Source organism: Ursus americanus, chromosome 8, assembly GCF_024610735.1.
Source record: "Ursus americanus isolate L20-20 chromosome 8, mUrsAme1.1.p, whole genome shotgun sequence".
NCBI classification, from domain to species: Eukaryota; Metazoa; Chordata; class Mammalia; order Carnivora; family Ursidae; genus Ursus; species Ursus americanus.
The window spans coordinates 14172956-14192739 of record NC_142134.1 but is presented as its reverse complement, the minus strand read 5'-3'; the positions used below and the strand labels follow the sequence as shown (position 1 = coordinate 14192739).

Here is a 19784-nt window from a genome sequence, read left to right as displayed (position 1 = left end):
GTGAAAGATTAATCATTGCAGCTCCTTTCCCCTTTTGTCTAGTATATGTCATAATCTCATCACTGGGGGTTGGGGTCCTTTTTGGGTATTTCTTAGATGGGTCTAAGAAAACTAGATGAAAGAATGATAAGAATAATGCTTGCTGGGTTTTAACTTGTAGGCAGTCGAATACACAGAGACTGCTTCACAGTAAGCAGTATCTTAACAGTAAGGTATTTGCTGAGTTAACAGTAAGGTATTTGCTGTCACCGCTGCCCTGGAAGAAAACGCCAGAAAGATACCAATTCTTTATCCGTAATTTATTATATTTCATTTGGTCGTAAGATTGCATTCTATCCTTGGACAAGAGCTGCAGATAGTCGAGTGAGTTACAAGCATCCAAGTAAAGGAATATCCGTGGGTGATTGCTGGTGGCTACATCATAGCCAAATCTTGCCGCAGCTGATAATCACATCTGGATAATGACTATTCGTGGTGAAGTATTTCTCATACTCTGTAACATGGTGTTATTACCATTAATGAAAAATCCACACGTCATTCTAGATTCCCCCAAATTGGTCTTATTTAATATAGTCAAATACAATTGATGTCTTCTCCCATTTCTACCATATTAAGAAAAGGATGGGGAAAATAGTAAAAAAGACCACCCTGTGAGGAATGTGAGCTTACAGTAGGTGCTCCAAAAGGCACCCAGAGTCCATAGCGAGAACCTGAGGGGAAAATCCTATGTGACAGACACTTCTAGCCCCTGAAGACCTACTGAAGTTAGGGCTGCTGACCGACTTGAGTCAATCTCTTGAGATAATCTATAGGTATAATCTTTAAGATCTACCTTGTATTTGCAGTGGGCTGTTGTGGGAATAGCAGATGATTAAAATACCAGTAACATTTCTTGAATGCTTACATTTGTCCAAGTACTTCACATGTAATCCTCCCCACTTTACAGATGCAGAAACTGGGGCACACAGAGGCATAAGGTACTTGTTCAGGGTGACACAGCTAGAAATCTAGGATTGAAAGCCAGGCATTGTGAGTGAGATGAGAGCGTGTGCTCCGTGAACGTCCACACATTGCCCCTTCAAGGCCAAGACCAGGACTTGAGTTTCTGTCCACCCCCCGCTTCCCCAACCCAGCAAGAAAAATGACTTAGAAGTTTGCTGTTTTCCTTTCAGGCACGCTATGGAGTTTTAAAAAAACAAAGTTGGCATAGTTAAAAATATACTATATATGTATAAAATTATACGTCTGAAATTTTAAACTTCACTTGAGACAGTGCTTATATTTACCATGTTATTACAAAGCCCTCACGCGCACCCTTAATAATGACCGCATGGTCTGCCACGTGAATGTGTATGTTCTTTTACTCTCTCGCTTTGGGATATTTGGTTTCTAAGTTCTTTTTTATTTCTCTCCCCTCTTCCTTCATTTTTAATAGTACCTATCAAGCATCTTTTGTGTCTAAAGCTTTGTTTGCCTTTAAAATTGCTTTTTAATAAGATCCCAAGGGTGAAATTGAATTAGTGTATATCATTTTGAATTGGTTGATAGATGTTTTTGCTAAATTGATTTCACTAATGAATTATATATCAACTTGCATATTGTCATCAGTGTATGAGAGTACTCATTTTACCTAATCCATATAAACACTTGAGTATTCTCTTAAAAAGAAAACAAGTAATAAATTCTATTGCATTTGTAAAATTTTGCATATCTTGCATACCTAGGTTACTTTTCATATTCTGCACAGCTTTGCTGCATTTTCCTGTGAATTAGATTAGGAATGGACAATATTGTGAATGTACTAAATGCCACTGAATTGTTCATTTAAATGGTTAATTTTTATGTTATGTGAATTTCTCCTCAATAAAAAGTGTTTGTGTACATGTGTATGCACGTGCAAATGTGTCTCTGTGTCTGCCTTCAGTGTAAACTCTCAGGCAGGGAGAACTGCTGTGTCATGCTTTGTCAGTAGGCTTCGGGATGCGACACTTTCCTGCGTAATGCTCTGAGAGACTGAATCGAATGTGTACTGCGTGCTGCTTTTCTTCCTGCCGGTTATTTTGTGCGTTGCTGGCAAATTTGAGCGTATAATGGATTAACACTGAGTGATAGTGTTTGACCCACCTGAAAGGCAGGGTATCCTGCTAGATGCTAACATGCAAGTTCTGCGGGCTGCCTGAGGAACAATCATATAGGCAGTGCAGGAAACAGAGGATAAAGATCAACCCGGTTAGGGAACATTGGAAGCTGCCTGACATTGTGAAGGGAATCGTAAGCATCCCTGTGTCCTGGGAAATGTGGCCAGCAGTGGTATGACTGGTAGCTAGAAAACCCTACAGCTAAAGTCTTGCCCTAAGTGGAAGGAAGACCACTGGTCAGAGCACTCAGCTGGGAACGCGTGTGTTCCAGAACTCGCTGGGGCCCTGGTCAACTTAGTGCAGCCCTCTCAGGACATGTCTTTCTGCCCCAGATAGGGCTGTAGTATTTCTTCTTTTTCAAGTAGTCTGCTGATGTCCTTTATGTATTTCTGTATTGGGACTAAATGATTTTCATATGATTTGTGGGAACTCTTTATTAAGACTACTTAAACCCTTTGCCATTCATATTTATTGTAAGTTGTATTCCTGGTGGTTTGCTTTTGAAAATGTGGCGTGCTCATATTTAAATCCCTATAATGTATTAATTTCTGTGTTGTCATGTCTGTTGATTATTTCTTTTGGTCTTATGTCACCAATCTCACCCCTCCCCTCTCCAGTAATTGATAAATACATAATGTATTCTCTTCACTTAAAAAAATTTCGAGTGGGAGGGTCTGTAGTCTAAGGTAAATATCTGAATTATTCCCATATTCTAGTTTCCTTAGCTATTCTTACAGGTGAACATTAGATTAATTATATCCAGTTTGAGTTTTGATTTGAAGTGTGATAAATTAGAAGTTAATTTGGGAAGAATTGACACTTTTATGGTATTCAGTCTTACCTCTAAAGGCCTGTTTTACATTTCTTTCTGGTTTTGTTTTTCCTTTTCATGTAGGTTTACACATTTTTTATTAGAGGTTTTTATAAATGTTTTGATTTCTTATTTCTATTGTGAAAGTCTTTCCATATGTTTTGATAATTATTGGTCCCTAGAAATAGTTAATGGTTTTTGTATATTTATCTGGCAACTGGTCAATTGCTCGAATATATTCAGTGTTAATAATTTTCAGTTGATTCTCTTGGGTTTTCTATATATAATTATATGCCTGCAAAAAAATTTTCTCCCAATAATTATACTCCTTATTTGTTTTATTCATTTTTGCTTTTTTACTAGGTGGACCTAGCAGAATGTTAAAGGAATCTTTTATTCCTAGAGATAAGAAATAAATATTGAATTTTATCAGTTTTTGCTTCTATTAAGATAATCATATGATTAAGATAATCACGGACTTCTTACATAATATGCTATTTTGATTTTCTTTCTGTTGCCTGGCACTAAGGATGATTAATATTACATTAAGGTTTAACTCTACTATTGCCATTAGCAACAGGTTAGAGCTGCCTTAAGTCCTAAGGTAAAGCAGCATAATTTCACTTCTGTGTAATTTTAACCCTTAAGAGAAATGAAAGAAAATGCATCTGAGTTTTTAATTTTTAAGGGGGGGGGTTCTTTAATTTTTAAATTATTTTGCTTCATTCAGGATGCCCAGTTGCAAAGTTGAAGTAGCCTTTTTTGCATATGCATAATATCACATTAAAAGTCTTTTATCTCTTCCGGGAGGAAATCAAAACCTGATTTTATATTGAGGAAACCAAAACAAGATAGTTATTGAATTTCTTGTTTCTAAATTAAAGGCCACATTCTTCTCTGATGAGGAGTCATAAGCTTAAGAATATAAGGATGTCTGTTTTTTCCCTCTTTTGTACCTGGGGAGGGAAGGAGGAGTAAATTTCCAATCAGTGTCTTTATCTTTCATGTAATAATAAAAAAAATAATAAAATAATAATAGCTGCAATTTATTGAGCACTGAGTGTGTGTCAGACACCATCCTACAGACTTTGTGTATTAACTGACTTGTTCTCCATAATTATGAGGAAGGGGCTGTTACTACCCCTTTTATAGAGGGAGAAACTGAAACAGACCAATGGAATTGCCTAAGGTTCATTGCTTAAAGGAGGCAGAGCTGGGATTTGACTGCAGGCAGGCAGAGTATTCGAGTCCTTTTGTTTTTTGAAAATACTGTTTTATTAACACTACAGTGGTAAACAACTTTATGCTTAGGTTTCTTTATAGATCACTGAGTCACACAAAATTCAAAACCCACAAAGAAGCTAAGAGTCTTTACATTTAATGTGTCCTTCCTGAAAATCCTTAACTGTATACCAGTCTGTCCTCAAGCAGTAAAATTTGAATATGCACCATTTTTTATTTAATGTGTCACATTTACATAGCAAAATAATGAAGGCACAGCTAATGCAAGCAAACTTAAACCCTTCTACTTCTGAGCTGGGGGTGGGGACACACACTTGGATTGGTTCTTCAAGTATTTATTTTTTCCAAACATTAGCTTCATTGAAGAGTTCTGATAATTTTCACAGCTACATTCTAAAAGCTACATGACAAAAAAGACTTCACGAGGATCAAACTACATAACACTGAATACACATGCTTTACAGGATTTGCTACATTCTACTTCTTTTCAAGTAAATTAATATTTCTAGAATGCTAGTTAAAGGGATTTAATACTTAAACATTTGGGGTTTTTGTGGTTTTTTTACACCTTTGTAAATAGACACTACCAAGAAAACACATAAACATGAGACAGTAAATAACAAACACATATGTTGACAATATTTTACAGGTTATACACCCTCCTTCTCAGAACCATGTTGCTTGTCTAAATTCAGATATTCAGAACATTCTTTAGAATTTGAAATGGCAGTTTTCCAGGCCTCATTAAACAGTACTGTCATGATCTTCATCACAGGCTTTCCACGATTCCATCACTCTTCTCTGAAGTGTAAAGCTGATGTATGTGTTACAAAAGCAGTCTTAAAGATGAGATTCTTCTGGGTTCTGCTTTTTCTGCCCTGGAAAATGTCCGGACTAAAGAAACTGAAGAATTAAGCATTGAGAACATGTTCAGTCTTGGTCTGGGTGTTCCGTGTGTAGTGTGATGACAGTGGAATGAATAGGTTTCAAAGTGACATTCTTTACTTCACATCTACTTGACACCCTTAACAAGCCTCAATTGCAGTCCGTGCAGAAGAGATCATGAAAAAATCATTTCAAATTTGTTTTCTTCAACACCTTTTGATATATTTATTGTGTTCAAAATGAAAAATTTGAAACGGGCTGGCCAGGATCCGATTGCTTCAATTTAATATACTTTTAGGTAGGAATGTCAGAATTGATTCACATTGTATTTTGGTCCCAAACCTGAGCCTTATTTTTAAGTCCACCAATATTGGAAAAAAAAATAGGGATTTTGTTTTCGTCGTCATTCTCCTCTTCAATCTCTGCCCCCGCTTATTTCTTGGCGTCATCAGACACTGCAGAGTGGGGACCCTCATCTTTGGCAGCCGCCGCCTCCGCAGCAGCCTCTGCTGCAGCTTCCTCCTCCTCCTCCTCCTCCTCTTCCCCCTCCTCCTCATCCTCGTACTCTTCCTCGTCGTCCTCCTCCTCCTCCCCCTCTAAGGTCCATGCACACCCCTCCATCTCACCGGTGAGCTCTTGGATCTTGGCAAGTAGGGGTTTATAGATGTCGTTATACTTTTTTTCCAGAGCCTGAAATTCCTTATCAAATTTGGCTTCTATCTTATCGCATCGCTTCTGCAGCTTTTTGAGGGCCAGGACTCGGCATTTCACCGAATTAGGCAGGCTCTCGATAAAGTCATTTTTAGGCTTTGGTGCATTCTCCGCGGGGGTCTGGGGCTCCTCAGCCGTCTGACCAGCCGCGCTGTCGGAGTCACCAGCCGCGCTGTCAGAGTCTCCCCCCTGCGCGCCGCCTTCCGCCATTACCTCCTCCGCCGCCGCGGCCGCCTCTGCCGCCGCCGCTGCCGCTGCCGCCGCCGCCTGGCTTGGCTCCGCAGGCCCCTGGTTTTCCGAGTCAGCCATGTTACAGAAGGAGCTGCAGAGGTCTAGGGTGGCTCCCGCAGAGACCTGCACCCGAGCTGCACCAGAGAGATCTTGCGGATGCGGCAAGTGGCAGTGACGTCGGCCGCGGCAGTGACGTCGGCCGCGGCCCCGCCCTCTTATCCGCCAGCCCTTGACTGGCTCCCTACAATCAGCTGACGGTCTTGCCCCCCGTACTGCGCCAGCTTCCCCCTGTTGCTACCTGCCATCTCCCCACTGGCACTGCAGCTGACGTCAAAACCCGTTTCTTAAATACCCTGCGCCCCATCTGCCCACATACCTGCCCCCCTCTAACGCTGGGCTGGGAATGGCAGCAGGTGCCCAAGGCCCCTTTTTAGGAACTGCTTGGATGGCTTCAGCCTTGTGCAGTTTGCTCCTCTGTCCCACTCAGGTCCTTCTACACAACTGTCAGTATGTCTGTCTTGGCCTTTGTCTGCATGGCCCACAGCTGGCGTTGGTCTGGTGTCACTGGCTTACTCTTGTGGAGTCGGCTTTGATTACCTCTGGGATTCCTGCGAATTCCTTTCCAGAAAGCAAAGGGACGGGAGAGCTGACTCTCTTCTACGCTTTTGGGGACCTGGGTGCATGTGTGTGGAGAGGGCAGCTGGTACGTCCGTATGCCCACGCGACAGCCCTACTTGGTCATTCCTCAGCTTAGCGGCATATATATTGGTGGCAAGGTCTCTTAGCAAGAAGGGCCTTGGGAGCGGTTTTGGAACCATTTAGATAGGGAATCTCAGGACCCTTGGTATTCCGGAGTGTGTTCTAGAAGTTCCCGCAGAATCTTACCCTGCGGGCAGGAATAAAGCTGGAGAACGGCCAAAGAAAAGCAAGGCCTTCTAACGCCTGGGGCCCAGGGCAGGGACCGTGTCTTATTCATGTTAAAGCATGTGTTAAGTACCACTGTTCACTGGGGTCTCACAGACACGCCTGTGTGCTCACAGACATTGTCTCCCAAGGCACTCCACAGTTCAGCATCTGCTTTGTGGTTTTGCTGGTGATTTGTATCTGAGAACGTTTTAAAAAAAAAATCTTAAAAAAGAGAAATCTCCTCTAATAGCAAAGTGAGTAGTCATTTTATTTTACTTCCTTACCTTGCTTATAAGACCAAATGATAGCTTTCTGAATAAGGATGAGGGCACGTATTTTAGATATGGAAGAATTCAAATGATCCTTCCAGGGATTCCTTACGAATGTTTTCAAATTTAGCGTTATTGACTTAAATGTTTTTCTTTCACTATATTGGGACTTGCTGAAGCTCTTCTATCAATATGAAATTGTACATTTGGTGTTATCTTATGGTTTTTATGAATATTAAGTTAATAATATGTAAGGCACTTAGTGCTGACACTTGGCAAGCACTTGATGTGTCTTAGTGGTCTTTTTTTTTTTTTACAAAATAATTGCATCATTAATATGCAAAGATAACCTGCAATAATATTCCCCTTTAAAAGGACATTTTTGAGCCCTTACCCAAAGAAAGGAACCACTTATGAAAAGCCCAATATATTCCCATTAACAAACGTTCTAGGTTTTTTTATGTATTTGTGATTCTTGTTGTCTATTTTACTTTCTTAATTCTTCAGATAATTTACTCTCCTTTTTTCTGTTACCATTTGTAGTGACTGGGTTTTATTATTAAGGCTGATATTTCAGTTTTAGCTTTGATGGAATTTAATGTGATAATACATCTGTATTTAGTTGGCTGACACTATACGTATTCTATATATCACCCATTGTTAGAAAGTGGAGAGACAGTAGAGTATTCCCCAAACTGAGAAGGCACTTTGAGATCAGAATATGAAGCAGGCTACTCCAAACAGTTGACACAGAGTTTTATTCAGGGTAACTTACTGATGGGGAGTTCAGGCAGAGGACAAGCCGTGGTGGTTGCATAGTTACTCTCTGCAAAATCCAGACCTTAGTGCCCAGATTTTGTAGAGTGAGGAGACACACAGAAGGGCACTGTGGTGAGATGGAAGGGTTCGCATACACCTCAAAGGGCTTGCATGCACCTAAGTGATAGCTAACCTTTAATTCGATCTTGTGATACCACCTGTGCATCAGGATGGGGGAAAAACCATGTTATCTCTGACAGATTCATGGGAGGCCAAAACGGGCCTCCCCTATCCTGGCCTTGGTGGGAACTTCTAGGGTATGTATATTTAATTTCCAAGGGACCTGAAACGCGTAGCCCCAAAAGTGGTCACTGAGCAAACATGAATAAGATGGAGGACCAAAGATGGAGTCCATGTTGTTAGCACTCCTAGCCCATATATTCCATTTATTATCTCTTGGTGGTTACAGGTACCTGGAGGTTAGGAATGCTTTTTCACATTTTAAAGATGAGGAACTTAGAAGCGGAAAAATAAAGTGAAATAAATATTTTGTTACTGTATATATTACTTGATTGGCAGAATCAGAGGCAGAAACGGCCTTCTAACGCCTATATTGTAGAAGTTGTGACAGCCCAAATTTTAATAAAATCTATTTGACCTACTTGACTTGCTTGAGACAAATAGGATGTGTTCATCTTTCAGGATTTTTATGTTGCTGTCTTAAAAAATCTTAAAATTTAGTGTTAAGCTAGGTTACTTTTTTCAAAAAGGTCTGTTCTATTGAGATGTAATTCACATATAATAAGTAGATATATTTTATATATAATAAAATATAATTTAATTGATTGATGCGTAATAAAATTCACTCTTTGCTTTGGCAAATACCGTCATATAAATACTACATTGAGATGAAGAACCGTAACATCATCCCGAAAAAAACCCCTTCACAGTCCTTCCCTAACTGTCAGCCCTGGTGATCACTGATCATCCCTAAAATTGTTCTTTTCCAGAATGTCCTATAAATGGAAGCGTATGTGTGTGGACTTGTGAGTCTGGCCTTTTTCACTCAGCATATTCATCCATGATGTTGTGTACATGAGTAGTTTGTTCCTTTTTGTTGCTGAGTAATATTCCCACTTGGGTTGTTTCTAATTTTTTGTGATTACAAAAAATGCTGCAGTGAACCTAAGTTTTTATTTCTCTTGGATACATACCTGAAGTAGAACCGTTTGGTCATATGGTAGATGTATATTTAACTTTTTAAGAAAGTTCCACAGTTTTCCAAAGTGACTATACCATTTTGCTTTCACACCAGCAATGTATGAGTTACAGTTACTCTGCACTTCAACAGCATTTGGTATCCTTGTGCTTTCCCCCCAGTCTGATAGCTGTGTGTGGTATCCTTAATGGCTAATGATGTAGAGTATCTTCCATTGTATGTATGTGCCATTCATAGATCTTCTTTGATGAAATGTCAGTTTATATCTTTTGCTCATTTTCTGAGTTTTTATTTTCTTATTTTTAAATGATTTTATATATTCTAGATACAAGTCCTTGTGAAATACTTTCTTCCAGTCCATGGCTTGTCTTTTTCTTCAAAAAACAGAAATCTAAAATTTTGATATTTTTTTTTTCTTTTATGGATTGGGCTTTTGGTGTCATGTTGAAGAGAACTTTGCCAAATCCAAGGCCATAAAAATTTGTTCCTGTGTTTTCTTTTTTTCTTTATTTTCTTTTTTAATTTAAATTCAATTAATTAACATATATTATTAGTTTCAGAGGTAGAGTTCAGTGATTCAGCAGTTGCATATAACACCCAGTGCTCATTACATCACATGCCCTCCTTAATGCCCATCACCCAGTTACCCCATCTCCCCCCTCCCCTCCAGCAACCCTCAGTTTGTTTCCTATGATTAAGAGTCTCGTATGGTTTGTCTCCCTCTCTGATTACATCTTGTTTTATTTTTCCCTCTCTTACCTATGCTCCTCTGTTTTGTTTCCTAAATTCCACATATGAATGAAATCATATGATAATTGGCTTTCTCTGATTGACTTATTTCACCCTCCAGTTCCATCCACGTCATTGCAAATAGCAAGATTTCATTTCTGATAGCAGAGTAATATTCCATCTTCTATAGGTCTACCACATCTTCTTTATCCATCCATCTGTCGATGGACAGATGCCCTCTTCCCATAGTTTGGCTATTGTGGACATTGCTGCTATAAACATTGGGGTGTAGGTGTCCTTTCTGATAACTACATTTGTATCTTTGGGGTATATAACTTGTACTGCAATTACGGGGTCATCGGGTAGCTCTATTTTCAACTTTTTGAGGAACCTCCATACTGTTTTCCAGAGTTGCTGTACCAGCTTGCATTCCCACCAACAGGGTAAGAGGGTTCCGCTTTCTCCCATCCTCACCAACATTTGTTGTTTCCTGACTTTTAATTTTAGCCATTCTCACTGGTGTGAGGTGGTATCTCATTGTGATTTTGATTTGTATTTCCGTGATGCTGAGTGGCGTAGAGCATTTTTTCATGTGTCATTTTTCATGTTGGCTATTTGTATGTCTTCTTTGGAGAAATGTCTGTTCATGTCTTCTGCCCATTTCTTGATTGGATTATTTGTTCTTTGGGTGTTGAGTTTGATAAATTCTTTATAGATTTTAGATATTAACCCTTTATCTGATAAAACATTTGCAAAAGTCTTCTCCCATTCTGTCTATTGTCTTTTGGTTTTGTCAACTGTTTCCTTTGCTATGCAAAAGCTTTTTATCTTGATGAAGTCCCAATAGCTCATTTTTGCCTTTGTTTCCCTTGCCTTTGGAGACATGTCTAGCCAGAAGTTGCTGTGGCTGAGGTCAAAGAGGTTGTTGTCTGTGTTCTCTTCTAGGATTTTGTTGCTGTCCTGTCTCACATTTAGGTCTTTCATCCACTTTGAATTTAATTTTGTGTATGGTGTAAGAAAATAGTCCAATTTCATTCTTCTGCATGTGGCTGTCCAATTTTCCCAACATCATTTGTTGAAGAGACTGTCTTTTTTTCCATTGGATATTCACCATTTGTTGAAGATAAGTGGACCACAGAGTTGAGGGTCCATTTCTGGGTTTTCTTTTCTGTTCCATTGATCTGTGTGTCTGTTTTTTTGCCAGTACCATACCATCTTGATAATTACAGCTTTGTAATAGAGTTTGAAGTCAGGCATTGTGATGCCACCAGCTTTGGTTTTTTTTTTTTTTTTCTTTTTTCTTTTTTTTTTTCTTTTTTCGACATTCCTTTGGCTATTTGGGGTCTTTTCTGGTTCCATACAACTTTTAAGATTATTTGTTTCAGCTCTAAGAAAAATGTTGATGGTATTTTGATAGAGATTGCATTGAATGTATATATAGATTGCTCTGGGAAGCATAGACATTTTAACGATATTTGATCTTTCAATCCATGAGCATGGAACATTTTTCCATTTCTTTGTGCCTTTCTCAATTTCTTTCATGAGTGTTTTATAGTTTTCAGAGTCCAGATCCTTTGCTTCTTTGGTTAGGTTTATTTCTAGGTATCTTATGGTTTTTGGTGCAATTGTAAATGGGATCAATTCCTTAATTTCTTTCTTCTGTCTCATTGTTAGTGTACAGAAATGCAACTGACTTCTGTGCATTGATTTTGTATCCTGCCACTTTGCTGAATTCCTGTATGAGTTCTAGCAATTTTGGGGTGGAGTCTTTTGGGTTTTCCACGTAGAGTATCATGTCATCTGTGAAGAGTGAGAGTTTGACTTTTTCCTTGCCAATTTGAATGCTTTTTATTTCTTTTTGTTGTCTGATTGCTGAGGCTAGGACTTGTAGTGCTATGCTGAACAACAGTTTTAAGAGTGGGCATCCCTGCCGTGTTCCTGACCTTAGGCGAAAAGCTCTCAGTTTTTCCCTATTGAGAACGATGTTTGCTGTGGGCTTTTCATATATGGCTTTTATGATATTGAGGTATGTTTTTTCTATCCCTACACTGTGCAGAGTTTTAATCAAGAAAGGGTGCTGTACTTTGTCAAATGCCTTTTCTGTATCTATTGAGAGGATCATGTGGTTCTTGTCCTTTTTCTTATTAATATATTGTGTCATGTTGATTGATTTTTGGGTGTTGAACCACCCTTGCAGCCCAGGAATAAATCCCACTTGGTCGTGGTGAATAATCCTTTTTAATGTACTGTTAGATCCTATCGGCTAGTATCTTGGTGAGAATTTTTGCATCCATGTTCATCAGGGGTATTGGTCTGTAATTCTCCTTTTTGGTGACGTCTTTGTCTGGTTTTGGGATGAAGGTAAAGCTGGCCTTACAGAAAGAGTTTGGAAGTTCTCCTTCCATTTCTGTTTTTTGAAACAGCTTCAGAGAATAGGTATTAATTCTTCTTTAAATGTTTGGTAGAATTCCCCTGGGAAGCCATCTTGATATTCTGGACTCTTGTTTCTTGGGAGATTTTTGATTACTGTTTAAATTTCTTTGCTGGTTAGTTTCTTGGGAGATTTTTGATTACTGTTTAAATTTCTTTGCTGGTTATGTGTTTGTTCAGGTTTTCTATTTCTGCCTGTTCCAGTTTGGGTAGTTTATATGTCTCTAGGAGTACATCCATTTCTTCCAGATAGCCTAATTTGTTGGCATATAGTTGCTCATATGTTCTTATAATTGTTTGTATTTCTTTGGTGTTGGTTTTGATCTCTTTCATTCATGGTTTTATTAATTTGGGTCCTTTCTCTTTTCTTTTGGATAAGTCTGGCCAGGGGTTTATTGATCTTATTAGTTCTTTCAAAGAACCAGCGCCTAGTTTCATTGATCTGTTCTGCTGTTCTTTTAGTTTCTGTTTCATTGATTTCTGCTCTAATCTTTATTAATTCCTGTCTCCTGCATGGTTTAGGCTTTATTTGCTGTTCTTTCTCCAGCTCCTTTTGGTGTAGGGATGGGTTGTGTATTTGAGACTTTTCTTGTTTCTTGAGAAAGGCTTGGATTTCCCTCTTAGGACTGCCTTTGCTGCATCCCAAAGGTTTTGAACAGTTGTGTTTTCATTTTCATTTGTTTCCATGAATTTTTTTTTATTCTTCTTTAATTTTCTGGTTGACCCATTCATTCTTTAGTAGGATGCTCTTTAACCTCCAAGTATTTGAGTTCCTTCCAAGTTTCCTCTTGTGATTGAGTTCAAATTTCAAAGCACTGTGGTCTGAAGATATGCAGGGAATGATCCCAGTCTCTTGGTACTGGTTGAGACCTGATTTGTGACCCAGTATGTGATCTCTTCTGGAGAAAGTCCATGCGTACTCGAGAAGAGTGTGTATTCTGTTGCTTTAGGATGGAATGCTCTGAATATATCTGTAAAGTCCATCTGGTCCAGTGTGTCATTCAAAGCCCTTGTTTCCTCGTTGATCTTCTGCTTAGATGATCTGTGCATTGCAGTGAGTGGGGTGTTAAAGTCCCCTACTATTACTGTATTATTATCAATGTGTTTCTTTAATTTTGTTATTAGTTGGTTTATATAATTGGCTGCTCCCATGTTAGAGGCATAAATATTTATAATTCTTAGAACTTCTTGTTGGATAGACCCTTTAATTATGACATAGTGTCCTTCCTCATCTCTTATTACAGTCTTTGGTTTAAAATCTAATTTGTCTGATATAAGGATTACTACTCCAGCTTTATTTTGATGTCCATTCGCATGATAAATTGTTCTCCACCCCCTCACTTTCAATCTGGAGGTGTCTTAGGGTCTAAACGGAGTCTCTTGTAGACAGAATATCAATGGGTCTTGCTTTTTATCCAGTCTGATACCCTGTGTCTTTTGATTGGGGCATTTAGCACATTTACAATCAGAGTAACTATTGAAAGAAAAATATGGAACGTTTCACGAATTAGCGTGTCATCCTTAGTGACGGGGCCATACTAGTCTTCTCTGTATCATTCCAGTTGTAGTATATGTACTGCCGAAGTGAGCACCCTATGTTTTCTTTTAGAAGTTTTATAACTTTAAGTTTTACATTTAGACTGTGATCCTTACTGAGTTAGCTTTTATAATGGTGTGAGGTATATGGATATATACCTTTTGCATATGGTATCATGTTGATCCAACACCGTTTATTGAAAACACTGTCTGCTGAGTTGCTTCTGCAACGTTTTTGAGAATTAATTGACCATATTTGTGTGGGTTTATTTCTGGGCTTTCTGATTCTGTTGCATTGACTTATAGGCCTGTCCTTTCACCAACACTACACTTGACAGCTGTAACTTTATAGTAAGTCATGAATTTAGGTAATGTTCAGTTCTCTAACTTTGTTCTTTTTCAAAATTGTTTTGGCTCTTCTAGTTACTTTACCTTTCTATATTAATTTCAGAATCAGCAAACATTTTCAGAGACCCTTACTATAGTTTGAATTCAGACTTTTAAAAACCATTGGCAATGGATATAGTACTTGCTCTTTTAAATTTAAGTGTTTTAAAATGTCACCTCATTTAAAACGTCATCTCATTTTGTGGGCTTCAGGGACTCTAGTATATAATCGGGGCCGCAGTGACACAGAACTGTGAGTGATGTAGGTGAGCTATCATGTTGTGAAACCCTGATCTCAACATATTGTAATTCCTCATGCAGCTGTCACACTGGAAATGAAAGAATCAAGGCAGGGCAAAGGGAGGACGCGTAGGTGAGATGGTTGGGAGCACAGGTCTGTATTCAGACATCTGGCTTCAGGTTCTGTCCCTGTCCATGTACTACCTATTTGTCTTGGATTCAGTTCTGAAATTGGAATAATGAGAATTTACTTGAAAATTTTTGAAAATGGAAAATAATCGAAAATTTATCTCTGCAATCTCAAAAAGCTGTTGTTCTAAAATTTGTGTATATTTATTTTTATTGGGACATAATTCTCATACTATCACTCAAAGGATAGGTTTGAATATTCACCAAGATGGTGTGTATCGAAGAATCTATTGCTGTGACTAGCACCTAATACACTCTATAACTGTTAATGATCATTATAAAAGAAAAGACTGTGTTGACAGCAATACTAATTGACATATAGACATATAGAGATTAGAGTCTCTATGAGTTTGCTAGGGCTGCTGTAACCACTAAGTGGTTTAACGACTTACTGTCTCATTTCAAGAACAACGTGTTGGCAAGGTTGATTCCTTCTGAGGCTTCTCTCCTTGGCTTGCAGATGGCCATCTTCTCCTTTTGTTTCTTCCCATTGTCTTCCCTCTGTGCGTGTTTCTGTGTCCAAATTTTCCCTTCTTATAAGGACACCGGTCCTGTTGGATTAGGGCTCAGCCTGATGACCTGATTTTAACTTGATTACCTCTGTAGAGATCCTATATCTAACTAAGGCTACCTTCTGAGGTACTGAGGGTTAGAACTTCAAAATATGAATTTTAGGGGGACACAATCCAACTCATAACACCACATCCTCCAGTCCCCAAAAGTCATGTCCTTCTCAGCTGTAAAATACATTCACCGTATTCTAACATCCCCCAAAGTCTTAACCCATTCCAGCATCAACTCTAAGTCCAAAGTCTCATTCATGATCGTTTATTTTAGGTGTCAACTTGGCTGGGTTATGGGGTACCCAGATAATTGGTCAGATATCACTCTGGGTATGTCTGTTGGGGTGTCTCTGGGTGAGGTTAACATCTGAATGGGAAATCGAGTAAAACAGATTGCTGTCCCTGATGTGCATGGGTCTCATCAGTTGAAGGCCTGAACAGAACAGAAAGACTAAGAGGTGCTCCTGCCTGACTGCCTTTGAGCTGGGACCTCAGTGTCTTCCTGCCCACAGACTGTAACAGAAGCATCAGCCCCTCCTGAGTCTCAAGCCTCCCTGCCTTTGGACTAGTACAGCTACACCACTGCTCTCCTGGGCCTGCAGCTTGCTGACGGCCGATCCTGGGGCTCGTCTGCCTACACTGATCTACATGTATATATGTGTGTGCACACACCCCCGTACTGGTTCTGTGTCTCTGGAGAACCTTGGCTAATATATCATGTAAATATCATCTGAATAAGTTTGATTAATCCTGAGGTGAATTTCTTCCACAGCTGTGAAGCCAGACAAGTTATCTGTTTCCAGATATGATCGTGGGCATGGGTGTAGGATGGACATTCCCATTATAAAAGAGAGACATCAGGAGGAAGGAGGTCACAGGTCCCAAGCAAGTCTTGAACCTAGCAGGGAAAATTTCACTAGATTTTGAGGCTTGGAAAATAATCCTCTTTGGGTCTAGGCTGTGTCCTCTGGCCCTCAGGGGTGGTGTTCCTACTCTGAGTTACTGGCCCTGGTTCCTCAACCTATACCCATGGTGGCAGTGATAGGCTCACTGGACTCTGATTTGCCTTTGGAGCCATTTTTCCCTTTTCTTAAAAGATAACACCTGTTTGCAGCCAATTGGTTCTGTAGGCTCATTTCATACCAGTAGAATCCCAGAAGCCCAACAGCCGTCCTTCATTTTGTCCAGCTCTGCCTCTTTGGTGTAAACTTGCAGTGTTTCTATTCTTAAGTTAAAAACAAAAACAAAAAGGGGTGCCTGGGTGACTCAGTCGTTAAGCGTCTGCCTTTGGCTCAGGGCGTGATCCTGGTGTTCTGGGATCGAGCCCCACATCAGGCTCCTCCGCTGGGAGCCTGCTTCTTCCTCTCCCACTCCCCCTGCTTGTGTTCCCTCTCTCGCTGGCTGTCTCTCTCTCTGTTAAATAAATAGACAAAATCTTTAAAATCTTTAAAAAAACAAAACAAAAACAAAAAAACTTTGTTGGCTTCCCAGGCAATTCATGGGGGTCCAAGTCATCTGACAGATCTTTCCTGGATAACCACATTTCTATTCCTAGCTTCTGCTGAGATGATTGATAGGATTCATGAATCCACGTGCTTGATCTCTTCAGCAAACCATTTTTCAGCCGTACTGTTGGCCCTGTTTCCAGAAGGTGTTTTCTGGATAGGCTAAGAATTTTCCAAATGTTGAAGTTCTAGTTCCATTCTGCTTAACAGTTCCTCCTTCAGTTTATCCCTTTCTTCTTTCATTTTACTATGAGCAGTACAAAGAAACCAGACCACACCTTCAGTACTTTGCTAGGAAATCTCCTAAGTTGAATATCCGAGTTTATCACTGACAAGTTCTCCAAAACAGTAGAACACAATTTGGCCAAGTTCTTTGCCACTTTATAACAAGATTGCCTTTCCTCTAATTTCCGGTAAATAACATGTTCCCCATTTCTGTCTGCGACTTCACCAGAAGCATTTTAATATTCATACTTCTTGCCAAATTCTGTTAATGATGTATGTTTATTTTCTGAGAACAAAAGCTTTCTCTACAGTTCTCCTCTTTTCTTTCTGAGCTTCCCCAGGATCTCCTTTGCTGTTTCTATCAACTGTCTTTTCAGAGCAGTATAGGCTTTTTTATCAGCTGCCTCAAAACTCGGACAGCCTCTACCTGTTACCCACAGTCATTCTACGTTTATAGGCAGTTGGTCTTCTAGTACCTCACTTCCCGGTACCGAAATCTGTACTAGGCTTCTCCGGAGAAACAGAGCCAGTAGGAGATGTATATACCTACACATATACTTATACACGTGTACACACACACCCACACACACACACACCCCTATCTATGCAAGTTCCCAGCTGTTGAAGAAATTTACCTCAGGATGAATCAGACTCCGAGTCTCACCCGAATCTAACTTAGATGATATTTACATGATATAGTAGTCAGGGTTCTCCAGAGAAACAGAACCAACAGGGAGTGGGGGTGTGCGTGTGCACACACGTGTTCACGTACATACAGGCAAGCAGACGAGCCCCAGGATCGGCCGTCAGCAAGCTGCAGGCCCAGGAGAGCAGTGGTGTAGCTGTACTTGTCCGAAGGCAGGCAGGCTGGAGACTCAGGAGGGCTGATGCTTCTGTTAGTCTGTGGGCAGGAAGACACTGAGGTCCCAGCTCAAAGGCAGCCTACACGTGTGCAAGTGCGCACATGTACAGAGAAAGAAAGACGAGCTACCGATCCCCGGGGGTCTGCTTACATGACGGTGAGGCTGGCAAGTTGGGAATCTTCAGAGCAGGCTGGCAGGCTGAAAATTCTGGCAGGAATGGATATGGCAGCGTGGAGGCCAAATTCCTTCCTCTTTGGAGGATGTGGAGGACCTCAGTCTTTTAAGGCTTTCAGCTGATTGGATGAGGGCCACCCACATTATGAAGAATAATCAGCTTTACTCAGAGGCTACTGATTCAGGTGTTAATTCTATCTAAAAAATACCTTCCCGGCAGCATCTTGACTGGTGTGTGACTAAGTAACTGGCTACTGTAACTCAGCCAAGTGGACACATGAAATTAGCCATCACCGTCTAGAATAAGGAATCACGCTGATGGTGATTCTCTGAGGCAGTTGTACCAGGAAAATCCTCTTCATTTTATCTAACGGGCTTTAGGAAGGTAGTACTTTGGGTGCAGTGTAAGAAACTTTTAGCATCTGTGGTTAAGGTGTATGATAATCTTTCCGTATTAGTGGATTTTATTTTAAAAATGGAACATTTACCCCATTTTATTTTTTTTTTATTTTTATTTATTTTTATTTTTTTGTATTTGACAGAGAGAGAAACAGCCAGCGAGAGAGGGAACACAGCCAGGGGGAGTGGGAGAGGAAGAAGCAGGCTCCCAGCGGAGGAGCCCGATGTGGGGCTCAATCCCAGGACTCTGGGATCACGCCCTGAGCCGAAGGCAGACGCTTAACGACTGTGCCACCCAGGCGCCCCCATTTACCCCATTTTAAAGATGAGAAAAGAGAGGCTTAGTATTAGCACAGCGGACATGGCAGGGCCTGGATGTGAACCCCTGTCTGCTTTACTTCTCGGCTGTAGGACACTGCCTGTTGGTTAGTTTGGGGTGGGGATGGTGGCCATGGAAGAAGTGTTTGCTTGAAGGAAACCCAGATAAGGGTAGTTTTATGAAGTAGTATATTACAGTGAAGGAAAAGTAGAAAGGATCTGTCTTCATAATGTCAGATTTTTTTAATTCTTAGAAAAAAATTTAAATACAGAAAAGTAGACTAAAATGACAGACATCTTTGTATCTATGAACCAGAGTAAACAGTATTTGCTTCAGATTTTGTAATAAAACAGTGACCGAGATTCCTGTGTATCCCCTTACTCCCTTCCTCTCTTCCACCCTCCTTTCTCACTCAGGTAAAACACTGATGAAGTCGATGCCTGTTCTTTCATGTTTTTATAGTTTTATAATATGTATATTAAGACCAATTAATTCATGCTATTATTTTTAAAAATTACCCCACATTTCTTACCTACGCCATATATACAGTTTCACACTCATAATAAACAAAATCTTACAGCCATAAGCCGTATAATAAGAAGTGCTAGTATTTACAAAGTAGCCTTGGCTCTAAGAACTTGTGCATGTATTAACTCATTTAATTTTTGTGACAGTCCCATGGGTTATATACTCTTATTTTCCCATTTTACAGATGAAGGGATTGAGGCACAGAGAGATTAAATAACTTATCCAAGGGTCACAAGATGTAAGTAGCAGAGCCACTGCCCCTTATAGTGTTGTTATAAATGTTAAAACACAAAAACAAAAACAAAACAAAAAACTGAATGATGATGGCCCACTAACTGAGCAGTCAGTAGTTGGGCCTTTCTTGCATATGATGCAGTTAATTGATTCAAGATGGGACTGATGGCAAGGAAAGAAAAATGTTAAAAAAAAAAAAACCAAACTTATATAAATGCTGTCATAGTACTTAATCAAAAACTTGGGTTTCACTCAAACATTGTTCTCGAGATTCTGTTCATTTCGATAAATA

General features: G+C 39.8%; 2 protein-coding genes and 2 non-coding genes across 11 annotated transcripts in view; 2 read left to right on the top strand and 2 right to left on the bottom strand.

Annotated features, from left to right (window-relative positions):
- HERC3 (HECT and RLD domain containing E3 ubiquitin protein ligase 3) overlaps positions 1-19784 on the top strand; it is a 128986-nt gene that overhangs the window by 99353 nt on the left and 9849 nt on the right. The window contains exon 24 of one of the 8 annotated variants that reach the window (XM_045791807.2): positions 325-19697. The exons of the other annotated variants lie outside the window; for them this stretch is intronic. Within the exon in view, the coding sequence (XP_045647763.1) occupies positions 325-367 (43 nt within the window). The 3' untranslated portion in view covers positions 368-19697. Of the gene's footprint in view, positions 1-324; positions 19698-19784 lie in introns of those variants that run through there. 8 annotated transcript variants of the gene reach the window in all.
- On the bottom strand, positions 4312-6096 carry NAP1L5 (nucleosome assembly protein 1 like 5). Its single transcript, XM_045791822.2, has one exon. The coding sequence runs from the start codon at positions 6094-6096 to the stop codon at positions 5509-5511; it is 588 nt and encodes a 195-aa protein (XP_045647778.1). The 3' UTR covers positions 4312-5508.
- On the bottom strand, positions 13815-13922 carry LOC123789804 (U6 spliceosomal RNA). The gene has a single exon (XR_006778914.1). It is a non-coding gene; the product is annotated as a U6 spliceosomal RNA (small nuclear RNA).
- On the top strand, positions 19571-19665 carry LOC123789842 (small nucleolar RNA SNORD21). The gene has a single exon (XR_006778923.1). It is a non-coding gene; the product is annotated as a small nucleolar RNA SNORD21 (small nucleolar RNA).

Coding starts and splice junctions, on each gene's coding strand:
- NAP1L5 (XM_045791822.2), bottom strand. CDS start 6,096: ATGGCTGACTCGGAAAACCAGGGGCCTGCGGAGCCAAGCCAGGCGGCG.